The sequence below is a fragment of the Gopherus flavomarginatus genome, chromosome 2, assembly GCF_025201925.1.
Source record: "Gopherus flavomarginatus isolate rGopFla2 chromosome 2, rGopFla2.mat.asm, whole genome shotgun sequence".
Taxonomy (NCBI): domain Eukaryota; kingdom Metazoa; phylum Chordata; order Testudines; family Testudinidae; genus Gopherus; species Gopherus flavomarginatus.
The window spans coordinates 301,988,250-302,008,800 of NC_066618.1; the positions used below are offsets into that span (position 1 = coordinate 301,988,250).

A 20,551-nucleotide genomic window follows, 5' to 3' on the forward strand; every position below is an offset into this window, starting at 1 on the left:
CTTTGGGAGCCCAGAGCCAGACACCTGCTGGGCCCACCAGGCCCCATGGCTCATTCCTGGGCCCAGACTGGGGCGGAGCGGCTGTGTCTGGGGCCCAGCTGGGCTCTGAGGTGAAGTCTGCAGCACAGGAGCTGGCAGCTGCTGTGGGTTTGGGGTCCAGGTGGACCCACTGGCTTGGAGTGGGGAGCGCACTGCATAATGCTGGGGAATGCTGTCCTCCCGGGGGGCCCTATGGAAAAGTGGGTTGGATCTGATAGCTGCTTCATCTTCCCCGCTGGGACGTACCTGCAGCAGGGCCCTGTGCCCGGGGGCTCTGCCTGGCCCATGGCAGTTTCACCTCTGTGAAATCCTGTTCCAGTGCCCCCCGCTGTGTGAGAGACCCTGCTGAGCCCTCTGCAAGGGTCTGGGAGCATGGGGAGGACGGGCAGGGGTGTGCGCTGGGGGGACAGGGATGGGGGTGTCTGGGTGGGACGGGGTACGTGTGGGGATGGATGGAGGGGGCTCTGTAGGAGGGCTGGGGGGCTGGCAATAGGGCCGGGGAACAGAGCTGTGGTGGGGCGGGTGTCAGACAGGAGCACGCTGGCTGGGATTACAGGCTCTCTGGGGCGCATGTCAATAGTAATGGAATCTCTGTAGCTATTTAAACTCCTCTGGCTGCCCCTAGAGCCCCCTCCCCCCACCGAGGACCCTGCCCTCCCCGGAGCTCCCCTCCCAGCCCTCTCCAGGTTTCTGGTTCTGAGCCCTCTGGGCAGTCTGCAGGGGAGCTGGGGGCTGGCTCTGTGTGAGGCTGCCCCCACTCCCCCACACCAGACCTGCCCCTTCGGGAGGCTGATGGGCAGGCTGCTGCCACCCAACTCTGGGCTCCTGCCCCTCCGACTGCTGGGGGTGTGAGGAGCACAGCTGGGCATGAGGGTGTGGATGGGCCCCCGGGAGGGGAACGCCTGGAAGTCCCTGGCGGGGCCAGTCCATGGATGCAGGTGCTGTTTTGCCTAGAGTGTCTGGGGGTATGTGGGGATGGGACAGAGCCTGATGGGACCCTCGCAGGGGGAGGCGTGTCTCTGTCAGGGGCTGTCGCTTTCCCAGCCCCGGCCGTGCCCCTGCCCTACTCTGCTGCTGCACCCCCTGTGCCCTCCTATGGGTATGGAGCCTGGCCCCCAGCTGTGTCTGGCCCTGGGGGGCTGTGTCCTTGCCCTGCCCCATGCGGGAGGGACAGCATGGCGCTCCCTGGGGCTGGCGTGTGTCCGGCAGACTGGGCACTGCCAGCAGGGTGCCGTCAGAGCCCTAGCAGAGCCGTGTTGCCAAGAGGGTGGAGGCCAGGGGAGCTATGAGCCCGCCGTCCCCAGCTGGCTGAGCGGGGGTCCCCCCTGCAGGGGCGCTGAGTGTGGCTGGGGCAGCGCTATGCCGGCTGCTCCTCCTCAGGGCTGGAGCTTTCTGTCCCCACCCTGGGTCTGTAGGTTGCTTGCACTCGGCTATGGTCTGCTACGCCCGCCTGCCCTGGGGGCACTGCACTGCCTTGCCGTCGGTCCCGGGCACCCTGCCTTCGGATAACCGGATAGCCCCTCTCCTGGTGGGTCCTGAGCTGCAGCCCCCCGCTGGGGTTGTGCCTCTTGGGCGGCGAGAGGCACCTCTTGGTCCCCTGGTTAAACTGCTTGGGACTCCTGGGTTCCATTCCTGGCCTGGCCCTGGCCGTAGCAACCCTGTTGCTGGTCCTTGGGCAGCTCCGAGGAGAGGGTGCTGGGGCTATCACTGCCGTGCTGTCTGTGTTTGTGTTCCCGGGTGCTTTGCTTCCCCCCGTGGGGCTGGCTCGGCTGCCCCCCCCCCAGTGAATTCCCCGGGGCTTGGCTGCTGCTGCAGATCCTTGGCAGGCGGTGAGCTCAGGGTCTGGGGGCGGAGGGTAGGTGCTGGTGAGGTTCGTGGTGGTGGGTGCTGGGGGGGAGCTGGAGAGGACTGTTGGACTGTTGGCGATGCTGGCTGGCGGGGTGAGGAGGTGCTGAGCCCGGCCAGGCCCTGGGAGGGGCAGTGGCTGCAGGAGTCGATAGTGCCGAGGGGGCTGTTGGAGGGTGTGGGGCCAGGATGGGGGGGAATGGCAGTGCCCCAGCAGGGGGCACTCTCTCTCGGAGCTCCGGGGTGGCCCTGTCCTGTGCAGCGTTGGGCAGGGAGGGACTGTGGCTGAGCTGAGCCGAGCCGTGGCTAGTTTCCAGGGTGGGCTCAGGCTGGCGCCACTGGCCTGGCAGTGCCAGCTCCTGAGGTCTCCCAGCCCCCGTTAAGTGCGTTGGTCCCAGGGCAGGCAGGGCTGATGCACCTGCAACCACCTGCTCCGGGGGCAGCTCCGTCTCCAGGTGCCGACGTTGGGGCCAGAGCAGGGCCAAGCTGGGATTCCTCGAGGGAGTCGCCCCCAAAGCTGCTTTGGGACGAAGCTCCATGTCCCCTGCCCTCGCACCCCTGGCCCTGGGACGAGGAAGCTGCAGACTCGGCCTGATTCCCTGCCTCTCCCGCCTGCTGCCTACCCCCCCTCTCCCGGCAGGGTGGCATGGCCCTGAGCATGTGCCCTTCACACAGCTGGGGTGTTGGCAGAGTGCTACACCCCAGGGCTAGTCCCTGGCATGGGGCCTCCTGCTCTGGATGTATCACCCTCCTGCAGCAATAGCACAGTGCTGGCACCTGGCAGACGCCGAGCCCAGCCCCAGCCCTGCAGGGAGGACAGCGTCCCTGGGCGTGCAGGGCGTGGTCCCCGTGGGACACTGCAGGACCTGTCTCACCCGTGCATGTGCCCTGAGCATGCATGGGCGGAGGGGCAGGGCCTGTGCCCTGGGTTTGCATGGGGTGGTTATGGGGGAAGGGGCAGGGCTTCAGGGACCATTCCCTCCTCTCTTCCTTGGGGGGCTCCCTGGGACGTGCTGCCCACTCTCCAGCGCCTGGCGCCAGTGTTAGCCATGCCAGGTGGGGTCCGCCCCTCCCATGGGGCTGTGGAAGCAGCTCCACGTCTCCAGGCAGAGCTGTGGGGCCAGGGCCACCCTGCCAGGAACCCTGAGCTCAGAGTCCCTTCTCGAACGGGGTGTGGGGAGCCCCAAGCTCCCTACCTGTGCCCTCAGTCGGCCCCTGTCCCCTGTGTGGGGGCAAGCAGCTGCCTCTTGCCTGGGCACAGCAGGATCCTGGGCTGGGCCAGGCCCCAGGGGTATGATTGTGGCCACCCTGCGCCTCGCAGTCATGGTGCAGGGATGGGTCCTGTGGGCTCAGCCGGACCGTGGCACCAGCCGTCTCTCGGGCCAGCGCCTGCCCTGCCCCTGCCCGGCGTAGGCGCCGTGGGCAGCATGTGGAGTTCTCCCCACACGCAGCCCCCAGGTCGGGTGGTCATGGGGAACCCAGCCCCCCACCATGGCAGGGGAAGGGGGAGGCATGGGCAGCCGGGTGCAGGGGGTGTGCCGGGAGAGGGTGTGGAGGAGGGACACTGAGGGGATGTTGGGGGGGCGCTAAGGTTCTGTCCCTGGCCCTGCCCGGGGTAGATGGGGGAGGAGCCCGAGCTGACCCCTGGTAGATGGGGGAGGGGAGGGGCCCGGCCTGGGGAGATGTAGGGGAGGGGGGGGGGCCGGCCCGTGGTAGATGCGGGGGGGGTGGGAGGGGCGGCGCGTCCCGCGCTGCCGCAGTAGCGCCGCTCCAGATCAATGAATGGGCGCAGCCCCGGCCCCTGATTGGCTGCGGCGGGCCCGGCGGGGCGGGGCCGGTCGTAGCCCCGCCCCGGTGCCGGCCCCGCAGAGCCGGGCAGGACGGGGAGGCGGTGGCTGACCCGGACCCGCAATGGCCGCGTCCCGCTGCATCCAGCACGAGATCAGCTCGCTGAAAGGTACCGGCCCGGCCCGGCACGGCCTCCGCGGTGCAGCTGGCTCTGGGGTGGCGCGGCTGCTCCTCGGGGCGTGGGGGGAGTGCCCCTGTCCTGCCCCATGGAGTGGGGCCAGCACCTGTCTAGGGGCTCAGGGGCAGCGAGAGTCCTGGGGGGGGGGTTCCCCTACCCTGCTCTGCCCCACCCCGCCCCGCCCCATGGAGTGGGGCCAGCCACTGTCTAGGGGCCCGGGGGTAGCGGGAGTCCTGGGGGGGGTTCCCCTACCCTGCCCCACCCCATGGAGTGGGCCCAGCCCATGTCCAGGGGCCCGGAGGCAGCGGGAGTCCCAGCCCAGCCAGGGGTCGCCCCTGGCCACGGTGACAGCTGCACCCCGAGCGTGGGCACAGGCCTGATCAGTGTCACTGTCTGGGACGGACCGTGGTCCTGTGCCCTGGGCCAGTGGGAGCCGCATGCCCGCTTCAGGCAAGGCTGCCCCTGCTGTGCCCATCTCTGCCCGGTGCCCCAGGGGGACGGTCGGGTCAGGACCCTCGGCGCCCCCAGACCAGCTCTATCTGCTCCACGCTAGAGCCTGCAGGACGGTCCCCAGGGCTGCTGCACTGCACCAGAGCCGGACCCGACTCCAGGCGTAGCTACAGCTGGCCATGCAGGGCACCCAGCTCATCACCCCAGGCACCGAGAGGAGCCCTGCTACCAGCTGCACCCAGCCTCATCACCCCAGGAGGAGCCCCCGCTCCTTAGCGCCAAGGGGCCATGGGCAGGGCTCCCATATTCTGCACCGTGTGGCCTGTGGATACGGTGTTTGCTGATGGCCACTGCCCAGCTGGCTGGGGCTGCTTGTTGTCACAGGCTGGAGGGGTTTCCTGCGGCTGAGGCTGCAAAGGAAGCTGCATGGAGCAGGCTGCAGGGTGTGGGGTGTAGAGCAGGATGTGGGGTGTGGAGCGGGGTGCGGAGCAGGCTGTGGCAGGGCAACTGCTGTGCTGAGTGGGCCCGGCTTGGCCAGATGTCCCTGTGGAGTTGAGCCGGCCCAGCTCCCCTGAGTTCATTAATGGAGTGCCCGACATGGGGACCCCACTCTGACCCAGTCCTCTGGGGGACTCTCCCCACTGAGACCTGAGGGGCTGGGGCTCCAGCCCAGTGCCTGTCTCAGAGACTGGGGGGAATGTCTAGACCTGAGCACCCTCTGGCCTGAGTACAGACACCAACTCATCTAGCTGTGTCTAGATAAGGGAGATAGCATCAAGGACTGCAGGTGGGGGGGCTGCAGATCAGGATTGAGAGGCACCAGCAGGGCTGTGGGAAGCCCAAGGTTGGGCTAGCAGGGGGCTGCAGGTCAGGACTGAGGGGCACTGGCAGAGCTGGGGGGGCAGGGCTGGGATATCTGGGCTGTGGGTCAGGACTGAGGGGCACTGGCAGAGCTGTGGGGGGCAGGGCTGGGATATTGAGGCTGCGGGTCAGGACTGAGGGACACGGGCAGAGCTGGGGGGGCAGGGCTGGGATATCGGGGCTGCGGGTCAGGACTGAGGGACACGGGCAGAGCTGGGTGGGCAGGGCTGGGATATCGGGGCTGCAGGTGGGGACTGAGGGGCACTGAGGGGGGGGCTGGGATATCGGGGCTGTGGGCGGGGACTGAGGGGCACTGGCAGAGCTGGGTGGGCAGGGCTGGGATATCGGGGCTGCAAGTGGGGACTGAGGGGCACTGGCAGAGCTGAGGGGGGCTGGGATATCGGGGCTGTGAGTGGGGACTGAGGGGCACTGGCAGAGCTGGGTGGGCATGGCTGGGATATCGGGGCTGCGGGTGGGGACTGAGGGGCACTGCAGGGTCATGTGGGCTCTGTTATTACATAAACACTCAGGCGCGGCTGGAAACGCAGCCCCGATATCCCAACCCTGCCCCCCAGCTCTGCCAGTGCCCCTCAGTCCCGACCCGCAGCCCTGATATCCCAGCCCTGCCCCCCCAGCTCTGCCAGTGCCCCTCAGTCCTGACCTGCAGCCCCGATATCCCAACCCTGCCCCCCCAGCTCTGCCAGTGCCCCTCAGTCCTGACCTGCAGCCCCGATATCCCAGCCCTGCCCCCCCAGCTCTGCCTGTGCCCCTCAGTCTCCACCCGCAGCCCCCTGCTAGCCCAACCTTGGGCTTCCCACAGCCCTGCTGGTGCCTCTCAATCCTGATCTGCAGCCCCCCCACCTGCAGTCCTTGATGCTATCTCCCTTATCTAGACACAACTAGATGAGTTGGTGTCTGTACTCGGGCCAGAGGGTGCTCAGGTCAGGCTGGGACCATCCTGGGGACTATACTGAGCACGTTGCAGCCTCCGGGCACTGCACGGCTGGTAAGGATCGGGCCCGGCGGGGGGAGCGCCTACCTGTCCCACTGGCTGTCCTGCGCCAGGCACGATGGGGGCAGATGTGTCCAGGCTTGTCCCAGTCCCAAAGCCCTGCCTGGGAGGGGCCCCAGGGTGAGTCCCTGCGGTGTGGCTGTGCTGCTCAGGGGTTAACTGGTGCCCCCCACAGGTGAATTTGTGTCAGGCCCCAGCTGCCCTGGAGCAGGCTAGCAGGGGTTGTGGGGGTGGAGGCAGTGCCGAGGGGAGAAGGACCTGCGGGGGATCGGGGCTGCCAGGCTGTGGGTCTCAGGGCTGGTTTGCAGCAGGTGCTCCTGCCCAGGGTGGGCTGGGCTCGGGGCTGGGGGTCTCTGCTGCTCCGATGGGGGAGAGGCTTCTGCTTTGTCTGCTTGGCTGATTTACTGTGAGAATGGCCTTGAGCCCCCTGCCAGCTCCAGCCTGATGAATAATCTGGCCCCCAGTCGCCGCAGCTTCCAGGCCCTTCCTTGGCTCCGGCCACAAACAGCCGCTTTGTTCCTGGCTCAGCGCGGAAAGCCCTGGCGCCCCAGCCGTGCTGACTGCAGTGGTCCCAGGCCCTGGGGCAGGTTGGGGGGGGGTGCGCTGGCCAAGGGCCAGGGCTGGTTGCGAACTCTGAAGCGCTTCGTGGGGCACCGGCCCATCCCCTCAGGGAGCCTGGACCTAGGCTGCAGCCGGCCGGGCCTCTGGCTCCACCACGAAGTCCATCAGCGGGGCCTCTCCTGGGCACAGGCTTCCCGGGCAGGAGGCTGCTGCATTGAGGGGCCTTGGCAGGGCAGGGGGAGCCCAGGACCAGGGGCTGCGGGTCAGGAGTGAGGGGCACTGGCAGCACTGTGGGGGGCCCAGGGCTGAGCTAGCAGGGGGCTGTGGGTCAGCAGTGAGGCGGGCGTGTGGCCGGATCCTCCTGGCTCCATGGGGCTCGCTGGGGGGCTGAGATGCCATGCAGGGGTGGAGCACTGTCTCTGTGCCTCTACCCACGGCTGGAGGGCACTGCGGGACCCTGCCCGGCGCTCTGCTGGCAGCAGAAGGGGATAAGAGGCAGGAGTGTCCATATTGTCCTAAAGATGGGACTGCTAGCAGCGCGGAGACCCCTGCATCGGGCCGGCGCTGCCGGGGGGAGGATGCCCTGCAGCCCCTAAGTATTCCTTAGCAGTCTCCCATCGGAGCCGACCCAGCTTAGCTTGTGTGTGGTGTGGGAATCCCAACTGCAGATGCAGTGGCTGTTCGGAGGGCGGCAGAGCCAGGCTTGCCAGGGGCTTGATCCCAGGAGTCTCCGGTTTCCCCGGTGACCGAAGGGCCTGGCTGGCCTGTGAGCGGCCAGTGCAGGGCACCAGGGACTCTGCTGCTATGTGCACTGGGAGCAGGGAGCTGGGCAGTGCGGCTCTCCAGAGGGGGTGGGGGTGGGAGCACCAGCAGCCCCCGGGTGCACTGCGAGCGATGGTCTCCTTTGGCAACAGGCGGGGAAAGGCCAGGCGGAGTCGGGCAGGGGGGCACAGGCGGGGATAGGCCGGGTGGAGTCGGGTTAGGGGGAGCAGGCGGGGAAAGGCCGGGTGGAGTCGGGTTAGGGGGCGCAGGCAGGGAAAGGCCGGGTGGAGTCGGGTTAGGGGGCGCAGGCGGGGATAGGCAGGGCGGAGTCGGGTTAGGGGGGTGCAGGCGGGGAAAGGCCGGGTGGAGTCGGGTTAGGCGGGCGCAGGCGGGGAAAGACCGGGTGGAGTCGGGTTAGGGGGGCGCAGGCGGGAGATAGGTGGGGTGGAGGCGGCTTAGGAGGGTGCGGGGGGGGGTTGGCCGGGTGGATTCGGGTTAGGGGGCGCAGGCGGGGAAAAGCTGGGAGGAGTCGGGTTAGGGGGGCGCAGGCGGGGGATAGGTGGGGTGGAGGCGGCTTAGGAGGGTACGGGGGGGGGGGTTGGCCGGGTGGATTCGGGTTAGGGGGCGCAGGCGGGGAAAAGCCAGGAGGAGTCGGGTTAGGGGGGCGCAGGCGAGGGATAGGTGGGGCAGAGTCGGCTTAGGAGGGTGCGCGGGGGCTTGGCCGGGTGGAGTCGGGTTGGGGGGTGCAGGCGGGGAAAAGCCGGGAGGAGTCGGGTTAGGGGGGCGCAGGCGGGGGATAGGTGGGGCGGAGTCGGCTTAGGAGGGTGCGGGGGGGGAGGGGTTGGCCGGGCGGATTCGGGCTAGGGGGGTGCAGGTGAGGATAGGCCGGGTGGAGTCGGGTTAGGGGGGCGCAGGCGGGGAAAGGCCGAGTGGAGTCGGGTTAGGGGGGCGCAGGCGGGGAAAGGCCGGGTGGAGTCGGCTTGGGGGGGCGCAGGCGGGGAAAGACCGGGTGGAGTAGGCCTGGCGGGGCGCAGGCAGGGAAAGGCCGGGTGGAGTTGGGTTAGGGGGTGCAGGCTGGGATAGGCCGGGCAGAGTTGAGTTAGGGGGGCGCAGGTGGGGAAATGCCGGGTGGAGTCGGGTTAGGGGGGCACAGGCGAGGAAAGGCCGGGCGGAGTTGGGTTAGGGGGGCGCAGGCAGGGAAAGGCCGGGTGGAGTTGGGTTGTGGGGGTGCAGGCAGGGAAAGGCCGGGCAGCGTCGGGTTAGATGGGCGCAGGTTGGGATAGTCGGGGCGGTGGGGTCAGGAGGCGATTACCAGATCCCCAGTCCCCGGGGCTCATGGTGACTCTCCCAGCTGACCTCCTGCCTGTCCCGGGCTGCAGAGAAAGTCCTGCTTTGGATCGAAATGTGGCCAGCGCTGGCGTCCCTGCCGCGGCCTGGGGAGTTGTGCCGCTTCGCGGGTAGAGACGCAGCCGTTGTGCCTGGCTCCAGCTGCCAACTCGGTCCGCGTTGGCCCTTCCCTTGCTAGCCGGGCAAGCCCCACTGATGCCATCGCCCCTTGCTCAGCTCCTGGGCTCTGTCGCTACCAGGCAGGCTCTGTAGCCCGCGACCCATCCTTGTCCCAAGGCCGCCGGGCCATGGTCCTAGCACTTCACACCAGAGGTAACGTCACCTCCCTGCTCCTGCTCAGATCCCAGCTTGGTTCTGTGCCCCAGCCGGCCGTGGCGGGGAGGGAGCACCTGAGCCGCCCAGGGGGGTCCCTTGTGGCGCAGGCCATGCGAGTGTGCTGGGGCTGGGAGCCTTAGGAAAAGGTGTCCCGAAGCCCGCCCCGACAAGGGGGCCGTGGGGTGAAGCCTGGCTGGAAGCTGGGAGCAGGGCTGCGCTGCCTGGGCCTCGCGCTCTCTTCTAGGGTGTCCTGCATCGCCCCAGTGTCTGAGCAAACTGCAGAGCATCTGTGGGGGGGCTCTGGCTGCTTGGCCGCGGGGTGGGGAGGGCAGAGGGGTTCAGATTTCCTGATTGTGTGGGGCTGGGGGGGTGTCCCCATCACTGTTGGGGGAGGAAGTGTCTGTTGGTGGGGCTATCAGCGTTGGGGGAGGCGTCTGTTGGGGGGAGTCTGCAAGTGATTGGGGGTGGGGAGGTGTCCGTCTGCCTGTTGGGGGTGTGTGGGAGAGTCAGCGATGGGGGCTGTTTATCAGTGGTGAGGGCCTGGGGGGCGTCTGTTGGGGCATCTTTCTGTCGGTGTAGGGGTTGGGAGGGGTCCATCTGTCGGGGGCATAAGGGGGTGCATAGGGGAGGTGGGGGGGTCTGTCATTTGTGCAGTGGAAAGGACTTTTCCAAAGGGGGCGGTTTGCAGTGTCAGGAGCTGCTCAGCCCCCAGCTGGTCCTGGGTCCCCCTGGGCTCTGGGTCCCCCCCCCTCCTCCCCCGCAGGGGTTAGGCAGCAGTTACCTGCACCCAGGTGCAGTATCCCAGGGCGCTGCTGCCCTCTGCTGTCGGTCTCCAGCACTGCAGGTCCATAGCCCCGAGCCCCATAGGAGGCTGGAGCTGCCAGTTCATGGGGGAGCTTGTGGGGCCAGCGGGAACCGCCCCCTGCAGTGACACAGGGGAGGATGCGATCCCCACTCCCCCCTTCAGCTTCCTGTCTCCCTGCCCCTCGCCTGCACTCAGCCCTTCTGTCTTGGCCTGCTCTTCCCCTCCCCCATTTCCCACCTGCTCGCTCTCACCCGCTGTTCCCTCCTCTGGCACAAACAGGAGCAGGAGTGAAGGCTGGTGGTGGTGGAACAAAGATTGACCCTGGCAGGCCAGGCTCCTGTGGAGGTGGGGGGTGGGCAGTGTTGTCCTACAGACTTACACAGGATCGTTTTAGGGGTTAAGACAAAGATGCCACATTTATTATTAATCCGTAACTATTAGCAAATACCTTAATGCTTATACACATACACTCACACACACACACACACCAAAATGTTCTGCGGCTGCTGGATAGTTACCAGTCCTGATTGCAGTTTGAGTTTGCAGCTTGGGATCGGAGCTCGTGGCAGCTAACTGGCCAGGAAAGCTGAGCACGAGGAGGAGCCGGGTCTCTGTCGGGCGCGCACCGATGCTCCTTGACGTTGGTAGCAGAACGTTACCCAAAGTCTCTCATCTCACCCTTCCCTTTTTATAGGAGTTTAGTTTGGATTCAAAGTTCCTAGGTCTCGCTGTGTCACGCCGCCTCTGGGTTTGCTTGATCACCCGTCAATTGCAGGGCTGACTGTCAGCCTGGGACCTGGCTTTGATCTTCCTTCTGTTGTTTCTTTTTAGGGTGGATGCTTCTTGCTTGAGTTAGGGCTGTTGTCTAGTTCTTCAGCCGTTGGTATTTGAACTTTATCTCATCAGGAGGGGCTGGTGCTGGAGGTTGATTCTATCACCTATGCATACCTCATTCACACATCTCAACTAGACTAATAAAATTACAGTATGGCTTGCAAAAATGGGGGCTGCAGCACAAGCCTTCTACAAAATGGAGTCAGCATTTTAAAATGGGTTTTGAGTTACAATATTGCACAGAAGTTACAATGTTACAATGTAGGCAAAATGGCAAGTGTAATGAAATGGTGAACAGAAGTTACAATGGTACAGTGACTAACTAAAAACAATTTCATTCACATTGGTTCTACAGGAGTCAGTGCTATGGGACGGGCAGCCAGCCCATCTGGGCTCATTGGAGTGCAGGACCCAGCCCCGTTCTCCCAGCCGGCCGGCGTGAGCAGAGACCCCGAAAGGCAGCTGCTTTGCCCCTCCCCTGGCCCTGCTCCTGCTCCCTACAGCGTGGCTCTGTCTGGCTTTCCCAGGCTGGGCCGAATGGGCCAGGGCAGGTGTTCGGAGGGGCTGTCAGTGCCTTGGTGATGGGGGCGAGCCAGCCATTCCCAGGCCCTCGGCTAGGTTCAGCTGACAGGCTCTGGGGACGGTAAATGTCCCTGGCTGGCTGCAGTCCCCCTGTGGCGCTGGCAGGGTGCTGTGCTTGGAGCCTGGGACCTGCGGGCGTTCATGGCTGTGTGCTCGGGGGGCGGCAGAGCGGGCAGAGCGCTGGGCTCCGTCCCCATGGCTGCCCCGGGCAGGTAGCAGGGCTGAGGCTGCTCCCATAGCCCTGGGTCCCAGCAGACTCTGCTGGTGGCAGCCCGGGCCCCGGCTCCTTCCTCTGGGCTCTGTCTGCCGAGCTCCCTGTGGCCTGGGGAAGCACTCTCAGCGCCACACAGGGCACCCCAGGCAGAGACCACGGGTTACCGGGGCCCGTTCTGGGTGCAGCAGCCTGTTAACCCCCTGTAGCCGGGCCAGCCGGGGGTTTGCGGGTCTCAGGCTGTGATGAGCCGGAAAGGCAGCGTCTCCGCTCGCGCCGGGGGTTTTAGTGTCTAGCCGAGGCGGGAGTTTCTTTGGACGGTGTGCAGGTCCCATTGAGGATAAGGACGGAGAGGTCAGACCTGGCGGTGGTGCGTTGTGAAGTGTTGGCCCATGAGTGACATGGTGTTTTGCGGCTCAGTATCATTTCCTGTGCGAGTTCATTGGAGAGTTAGGGATTGTCTGGCTTCACCCGCCCAGCTGCTGTTGGGGCACTCAGATAAGGTACACACCTTGTGACAGGCGGTGTAAGATCCCTGGATCTCGAGAGGTGTGGTGGTCTCACTGTGCCTGGTGGCACCTTGAGTTGGTGTGTCCTGGTCTGTGGGGAGCGTGGCTGGGGCGGAGGCTGTTTGAAAGACAGAAGAGGTGGTGGAAGGTTTCTTTCCAGGTGTGATCCTGTACAGTTTGGGAGGTGACTGGATCTGTGCGTTTAGGTGGGGGGATTGGTGTGTACAGCTGTCGGGGGGGTTACTGAGTCTGGGGGGGGGTAGGTGGGGGGATCGGTGTATACAGGTGTTGGGGGAGTTACTGGGTCTGTGGAGGTAGGTGGGGGATGGGTGTGTGCAGGTGTCGGGGGGGGTTACTGGGTCGGGGGGGTAAGTGAGGGGATGGGTGTGTGCAGGTGTCGGGTGGGTTACTGGGTCTGGGGGGTAGGTGAGGGGATGGGTGTGCGCAGGTGTCGGGTGGGTTACTGGGTCTGGGGGGTAGGTGAGGGGATGGGTGTGCGCAGGTATTGGGGGGGTTACTGGGTCTGGGGGGTAGGTGAGGGGATGGGTGTGTGCAGGTGTCGGGGGGGTTACTGGGTCTGGGGGGCTAGGTGAGGGGATGGGTGTGTGCAGGTGTCGGGGGGGTTACTGGGTCTGGGGGGCTAGGTGAGGGGATGGGTGTGTGCAGGTGTCGGGGGGGTTACTGGGTCTGGGGGGCTAGGTGAGGGGATGGGTGTGTACAGGTGTCGGGGGGGTTACTGGGTCTGGGGGGCTAGGTGAGGGGATGGGTGTGTACAGGTGTCAGGGGGGTTATTGGGTCTGGGGGGGGTAGGTGGAGGAGATGGGTGTGTACAGGTGTCGGGGGGGTTACTGGGTCTGGGGGGCTAGGTGAGGGGATGGGTGTGTACAGGTGTCAGGGGGGTTATTGGGTCTGGGGGGGGTAGGTGGAGGAGATGGATGTGTACAGGTGTCGGGGGAGTTATTGGGTCTGGGAGGGTAGGTGGAGGAGATGGGTGTGTACAGGTATTGGGAGGGTTACTGGGTCTGTGGGGGGGATTGGTGTGTGTCACGGAGTCCCCGGGCGATGCTCTGGAACTGCTCCCCACAAAGCCAGGCAGGACTCTGGGGAGCCTCCTCTCCCTTGGAGCAGACTGTCTGCAGGGCAGGAAGCTCCCACGGCTTCACCTCCTGGGTCTCTCCTTGGAGCATTCAGCATCCTCTGCCCCTCCGTGCGCTTCCTACAGCGAGCCCGCCCAGGTGGGGTCCTGGGGAAGCCACAAGGTCCTGCACCCCGCCCCCCCCTTCGCAGTCAGACGTGACTTTCAGCAGCCGGGAAAACAGAAGGTTTATTAGTTGACAGGACACAGCGTAGGGCAGAACTTGTCAGCACAGAAATCAGTGAGTTTCAGCCAAGTTCATCTTGGGGGGAGGGGAGCGGAGCCCAAAGCCAGGACTCTGGTCCTCCCCCTGTGCCCCAAGCCAGCCGAGGGCGACTCCTTTCCAGCTGCGTGGCCCCTGCCCTGCCCTGCCCTGCCCTGCCCATTGCTCCTCCTCCGGCTTGTGCGCCTTCCTGGGCAAAGAGTCACCTAGTCACATCCCCCTCCTGGGTCTCAGGTTACGAGTGGGCAGCCACACGCTGATTCCCACCACCCAGATGATGGTGCAATACATAGGGAAACTGAGGCACACACAGCATTCATGCAGAACAGTAAGACTCACAAACAACGTAAGAAGGGGAAATCCCCACTTCGTCACATCTCTCCCCCCTTCGAGACTGAACTGAGCTGGGTCACTTTAGCCAGTGACCTGGGGAAGTTCAGGGCCCCCTCTCTGGGACAAACCATCAGCTAGAACATTGGTGCCCCCCTTAACCCACCTCCATCTCACAGTCCTGGAAGGACAGACTCCAGCCTGGCATTGGCCCCTCTCACCTGGTGCAGCCACGGCAGGGAGAATGCTCCTGGTACACCGTGAACCGCCACCCAAATAGATCTGGCTGCAGCCTTTCAAGAGCCCACTCCTTGGCCAGGCACTGCTTCTCTGGCCCCATAGCCCTGCTCCCGGGGCAGCAGCTTCATGCTCAGGTACATGATGGAGTGTTTCTCCCCCTTGGCATTGGCCCGCCAGCCAAAGAGGACTTCGATCTCACCCCACTGGCTAACCACAAGTCACACAAGCAATTCCCTTAGACACTCCAGTCTTTCAGTATCACCACCAGTCCCACTTGTTATGAGGACGAATGGTTATGAAAACCAACACCCCAGTAAAAGGGAAAAGGTTCTCCTGATCCTGAAGGATCAAGCCCCAGACCCAGGTCAAAGGATAACTTAGATCTTACCCAAAACACGCTCTTACAGCCAATTCTTATTAACTCAACTAAAATTTATTTAAAAAAAGAAAAGAGAGAGTTGGTTGCAAGATGAATATACAGACAGAATTGAGTTCAGTCTCCTGAGGTTCAGATACACAGCAGAGATGGTGAGTTTGTAGTTGCCAAAAGTTCTTTTTGGACTATAAGCTCTAAATTATTTCTATGTCCATATTCAGGGTGGCTCCAGTCAGTGACTGGGGATCTCAATTCTTATGGCTTAGAGTTTCCGCCTCTTGAAACCCAAGGCAGATCTAAGATGTAGCAGGATTATGTCCCACAGTTTTTAAGCAGCCTTTTGGCCTGAGAAAACAATCGGCTTAACTTTCCTTCTCCCAAACATGCTGGCAATTAGCACAGGGTAATTTATCCATTAACAGTTCAGATACAGGTGACCACAATCTTCAAAGAGACACAGAGACAATAATACTATTTCACTCCAGTGTCTTCCTAAATGTTCATATTCCTTTTTTGATCTTTGAATCAAAGCTCTAGTGATAGACAAGCTTTGTTTGCTGACTTCCCAAGCCCTGAGCAAACATCTACCCTTCTACCTCTACCAATGCAGGCTGCATTTCCAAGCTCTGTTCATTTGCATATTTTCCTAACCAGTCTCTAAAGCTCGGCCCTGGGTCAGGTCAGTCTGTGAGTTAATGAACACTTTCTGGCCCTGTCACCTTGCAATGAAATATTATATTACGCTCCTAATGTCACAGCAGGTCTCCGTCCGGGTTTCCCAACTCCGGGCCCTTGACCAGACCCTCCTTCAGCGTGCAGAGAGCCCCCTGGCACTGCCAGATCCCGACCAGCTTGTCTGGCTTCCCCTTCTCGCGTAGCCTAGTGATGGGAGCTGACGTAGAGCTAAAGTGGGGCACAATCCTCTGGCAGTGCCCTACCATCCCAGTATAGGCCTGGGCCTGTTTCTTAGTCTGCGGAGCAGGCCAGTCTCTGATAGCCCCCACCGTGGCCTTCTCCGGCTTTAGGCAGCTGCTCCCCACCTTGTGGCCCAGGTACAACACCTCCGCCATCCCCACCTTGCACTTCCCAGCTTCTACAGTCAGCCCTGCATCCTGGAGGCGACCCAGCATCCTCTTCACCTGGGACACCTGGTCTTCCCAGGTCTGGCTAATGGCACAAATCTAATCCATGTCCACTAGCGCAGTGCTACTCAAAGTGGTGGTCCGTGGACCGGTGCCAGTCCGCAAGCCATTGGCTGCTGGTCTGCGGCGAGTTTCCAGGAAAGAGAGAGAGATATAATTTAGAAATCACACCGGAATTCCACCAAGAATAAATATCTGATTTGTGTCCGTTTATCCTTTTCGCTACAGATAAAAGGATAAACGGACACAAATCAGATATTAGGAAAGGCAATATACAAAAACCTGTAGGAGAACACTTCAACCTCCCTGGCGACACTATAGCAGACCTTAAGGTAGCCATCCTGCAGCAAAAAAACTTCAGGACCAGACTTCAAAGAGAAACTGCTGAGCTTCAGTTCATCTGCAAATTTGACACCATCAGCTCAGGATTAAACAAAGACTGCGAATGGCTTGCCAATTACAAAACCAGTTTCTCCTCCCTTGGTTTTCACACCTCAACTGCTAGAACAAGGCCTCATCCTCCCTGATTGAACTACCCCATTATCTCTAGCTTGCCTGCATATATATACCTGCCCCTGGAAATTTCCACTACATGCATCTGACGAAGTGAGTATTCACCCACGGAAGCTCATGCTCCAAAACGTCTGTTAGTCTATAAGGTGCCACAGGATTCTTTGCAATTTTTATTTTATTCATTATCTTGTTTCTGATATAAATTAATATTACTACGAATGTTCAAATAATATTTTATTTTCTTTCTATATCTAGTCATTATATACTATCTGCCCAAATGCACAGCCTTTCAGTCAGTCTTCAGTGTATTTAAATGGGAACATCTCTGCATGTACGCCACGCTCCCGTTCCAGTTAATACAGTGAAGAATGTTTTCTGATCTGATGTGCTACGTGCCTGTGCAACATAAGAACATAAGAACGGCCGTATTGGGTCAGACCAAAGGTCCATCCAGCCCAGTATCCTGTCTGCCAACAGTGGCCAATGCCAGGTGCCCCAGAGGGAGTGAAGCTAACAGACAATGATCAAGTGATCTCTTTCCTGCCATCCATCTCCATCCTCTGACAGACAGAGGCTAGAGACACCATTCCTTACCCATTCTGGCTAATAGCCATTTATGGGCTTAACCTCCATGAATTTATCCAGTTCCCTTTTAAACACTGTTATAGTCCCAGCCTTCACAACCTCCTCAGCCAAGGAGTTCCACAAGTTGACTGTGCGCTGTGTGAAGAAGAACTTCCTTTTATTTGTTTTAAACCTGCTGCCCATTAATTTCATTTGGTGACCCCTAGTTCTTGTATTATGGGAATAAGTAAATAACTTTTCCTTATCCACTTTCTCAACATCACTCATGATTTTATATACCTCTATCATATCCCCCCTTAGTCTCCTCTTTTCCAAGCTGAAGAGGCCTAGCCTCTTTAATCTGTCTTCACATGGGACCCTCCCCAAACCCCTAATCATTTTAGTTGCCCTTTTCTGAACCTTTTCTAGTGCTAGAATATCTTTTTTGAGATGAGGAGACCACATCTGTACACAGTATTTGAGATGTGGGTATACCACGGATTTATATAAGGGCAATAATATATTCTGTCTTATTCTCTATCCCCTTTTTAAAGATTCCTAACATCCTGTTTGTTTTTTTACTGCCTCTGTGCACTGCGTGGACATCTTCAGAGAACTATCCACGATGACTCCAAGATCTTTTTCCTGACTCGCTGTAGCTAAATTAGCCCCCGTTATATTGTATGTATGGTTGGGATTATTTTTTCCAATGTGCATTACTTTACATTTATCCACATTCAATTTCATTTGCCATTTTATTGCCCAATCACTTAGTTTTGTGAGATCTTTTTGAAGTTCTTACAATCTGCTTTGGTCTTAACTATCTTGAGTAGTTTAGTATCATCTGCAAACTTTGCCACCTCACTGCTTACCCGTTTCTCCAGATCATTTACGATAACGATAATATGGTGGAAATATGGTACCAGTCCTGGCACATTGGGGGAAAAAAAACTGCTGGTCCACCACATCGGATAGTTTGAGAAGCACTGCACTAGGGTACAATTCTCCATCCCCTCAGGGACTGATCCCCCTGGCACTGGCAGGTGACTGGCGCCTCCTTGAGGCCGAAAGGCAGGACCAGGGACTTCTACAGCCCCAAAGGGGTGACAAAAGCAGTTTTCAACGTGGCATCTGGATCCAAAGGCACCTGCTAGTAACCTTGGTGAGATCCCTAGTGTGGGGTCCCGAGTCCTGCCCAGCTTGTCTAGGATCTCGTCAGGCCCAGGCACCAGACATGGTGATGGCGTTGAGCTTCCGATAGGCCCCACAGAACCGGATCAACCAGTCTTTCCTGGGGACCAGCCCCACGGGAGTGCTCCAGGGCTGGAGGGCAGCAGGAACACTCCTAAGTCAGCATGTTTCTGACCTCTCCCTCCAGGGCCTGGGCTGTGTTCTGTCCTGACAGGAGGCCTGACGGCTCCCAGCTCCACCCAGTGGACAGCTCGGTCAGTGAGCCCAGGTTGGCTGGAAAACAGCTGTTGATACCAATGCAGCGTCTCTGATCTCTGCCTGCTGGGCAGGGGTTAGCTGGTCAGAGAGGGGAACTGATCCAGCAAGGGGCCGGCTCCTGTCTCAGGGAAGAGACCCACCAGGGGATCTTCCCCCTTCTCCCCCTGGCCACACACGACCGGGCCCAGCCTCTCCCTGTCACAGTATAGCTCCATCATGGTGACCTGGTCCCCTTGGTGGCTGAGCCCAGCTGGGCAGTTCCACCACATGGTTCTCATCCAGCTGCTCGATGACCTTGAAGGACCCGTCCCAGGCAGCTTGCAGCTTCTTCTTCCTCACCAGGATGAGACCCCTCCCCTGGTCCCTGGTGCCATAGGCTGAGCGGTCGTACCAGCCTTCCTGCCTCCCTTGGGCCCTGGCTGGGTTCTCCCTGGCCAGACCCACGAGCTCAGCGAGCTTTCCCCAGAAAGTCAGTACATGCTGCACCAGTGATTCTCCGGTGGGGGAGCCTTCCCCTCCCATCTGGCCCTCCCCAAGCCCAGGCTCCTCTATGACAGGCAGGTGTCCCAAGGCTGCTTTACCCTTGTCCCAAGGCCTTTTGCACCTCTGGATAAGGCCGCCCTGGCTGGCAGCTGTCCCCTCCGGCTGTGGTTCCCCACCCTCTGCTGGAGTCTCCGATTCCCCTGGGCTCAGCTCTGCCCCTGCTGTCCCAGTGAGGGCAGGCAGGGAGCCGGCCAGCCAGGTCATTTGCATTTTCACTGACCATTTCCATCTTAGCCAATTGGTTTTCTGGATTCAAATTCAAGCCCTCAGCTGTTACCAGAGCAGGGCCTGGATCCTGTCCCAAAGAGACAGTCACCCCCTCAACAGGATCTCCCAGCCGATATCCTGGAGAACCCCAGCGACCAGCCAGCCCGACCCCTCCTGGGTCTGCACAGGGATCCGGACCATAGGCAGGGCGAGGGGCTTCACCCCGGGGACCTTCACCCAGGTCCCACAGCCCCTCAGCAGCTGCGGCTGCACCACCTGGGGCCTGATAACAGTTCTCTCTGTCCCAGGGTCTCGCCACCCCAGACAGGTCTCCCCATTGACCCCCACCTTCCACTCCCACTGGGGGTCCAAGGGGCCTGAGCCCAGGAGACCCAACACAGACATACGGGCCCAGGCCAGGAGTGGGAGCTCTCAGCCACTCTGCCCATCTGGCTAAAGAGCTTGTCTCAGAGTCCCCAGGTGCTGCTCTGGAACTGCTCCCCACAAAGCCAGTCAGGACTTTGGGGATCCTCCTCTCCCTTGGACCAGACTGTCTCCAGGGCAAGAAGCTCACACGGCTTCACCTCCTGGGTCTCTCCTTGGCGCATTCAGCATCCTCTGCCCCTCTGTGCTCTTCCCACAGCGAGCCCGCCCAGGCGGGGTCCTAGGGAAGTCACAGGGTCCTGCACCCTCACTTTGCAGTCAGACATGACTCTTAGCCAGCCAGTAAAACAGAGGTTTATTGGATGACAGGAACACGGTCTAAAACAGAGCTTGTAGGTACAGAGGACAGGACCCCTCGTCCGGGTCCATTCTGAGGCGCAGTGAGCCAGAGTGTCGGCAATTTATGCACGCTGGAGACTTAAGAAATGCATAGGGGAAACTGAGGCCCCCACACAATATTCAGAGGAAACATTAAGAATGGTCCCACTTGGTCACAAGCCGTCTGTGGGGGTAGGTGGGGGATGGATGTGTACAGTTGTCTGGGGGGGTTACTGGGTCTGTGGGGCTAGGTGGGGAATGGGTGTGTACAGGTGTCTGGGGGGGTTTATTGGGTTTGGAGGGGTAGGTGACTCCTCCGTTCTGTGTGGCCAGGACTGGTGTAGGCCTGTGTCTCTTCTGCCCGGCTGATGGGGCTGGTGCCTAGGGTGGAGGGGCAGTGCCCTCCCTCAGGGACTGGTCACTATATGGTGCCCCGAGAGGGCTGGGGCCCTGACAGCTGACCTCCCCTCCTCTCCCCTCCCCTGCCCAGCCCAGCTCAGCCCCTGCTTCGGGTCTGGCCCAGCACTGCAGCAGGAGGGCAGCTGGTGCTGTGAGTGGGGCCTCTGAGCTGCTCTGCGCAGAGACTGGCACTTCCCGTGTCCCCCAGACACAGATTGGGGCTGGGCAGGGGCCATGGAGGGGGATACGGAGTCTTTGCCTTGTGGGGCTGGAGGCCCTGGGTGCTGGCTCAGGGGCTGGGCCACGTAATCGCCCTGGCAACCTGCTGGCTGCTCCCGAGGTGTCTCCCCAGGGTTCTGAGGAGTGGTGCCCCGTTTGCTCTGGGGCAGCCGGGCGTATGCTGAGCTGCAGGCGTGGGCAGCTCTCGGTGTAACCCTGCAGGTAGGGAGTGGGGCCTAGCAGCGAGAGCAGGGGTTGGGCACCAGGACTCGTGGGTTCTGCTGTGTGCTGCTGCGCAGGTCCTGTGCCTGCCTGATGCCTCAGTTTCCCCTCAGTGCAGTGTGACTCCT

General features: G+C 61.4%; 1 protein-coding gene and 1 long non-coding RNA gene across 8 annotated transcripts in view; one reads left to right on the plus strand and one right to left on the minus strand.

The window, feature by feature from the left end:
* The window catches only part of PLEC (plectin), a 162,558-nt gene that overhangs the window by 51,121 nt on the left and 90,886 nt on the right, over positions 1-20,551 (plus strand). Inside the window, exon 1 of one of the 7 annotated variants that reach the window (XM_050939275.1) lies at positions 3,766-3,841. The exons of the other annotated variants lie outside the window; for them this stretch is intronic. Coding sequence (XP_050795232.1) covers positions 3,796-3,841 — 46 coding nt within the window. The 5' untranslated portion in view covers positions 3,766-3,795. Of the gene's footprint in view, positions 1-3,765; positions 3,842-20,551 lie in introns of those variants that run through there. 7 annotated transcript variants of the gene reach the window in all.
* The window catches only part of LOC127044516 (uncharacterized), a 109,857-nt gene continuing 99,666 nt past the window's right edge, over positions 10,361-20,551 (minus strand). The window contains exon 2 of the long non-coding RNA XR_007772520.1: positions 10,361-10,759. This is a non-coding gene — a long non-coding RNA (uncharacterized LOC127044516). The remainder of the gene's footprint in view (positions 10,760-20,551) is intronic.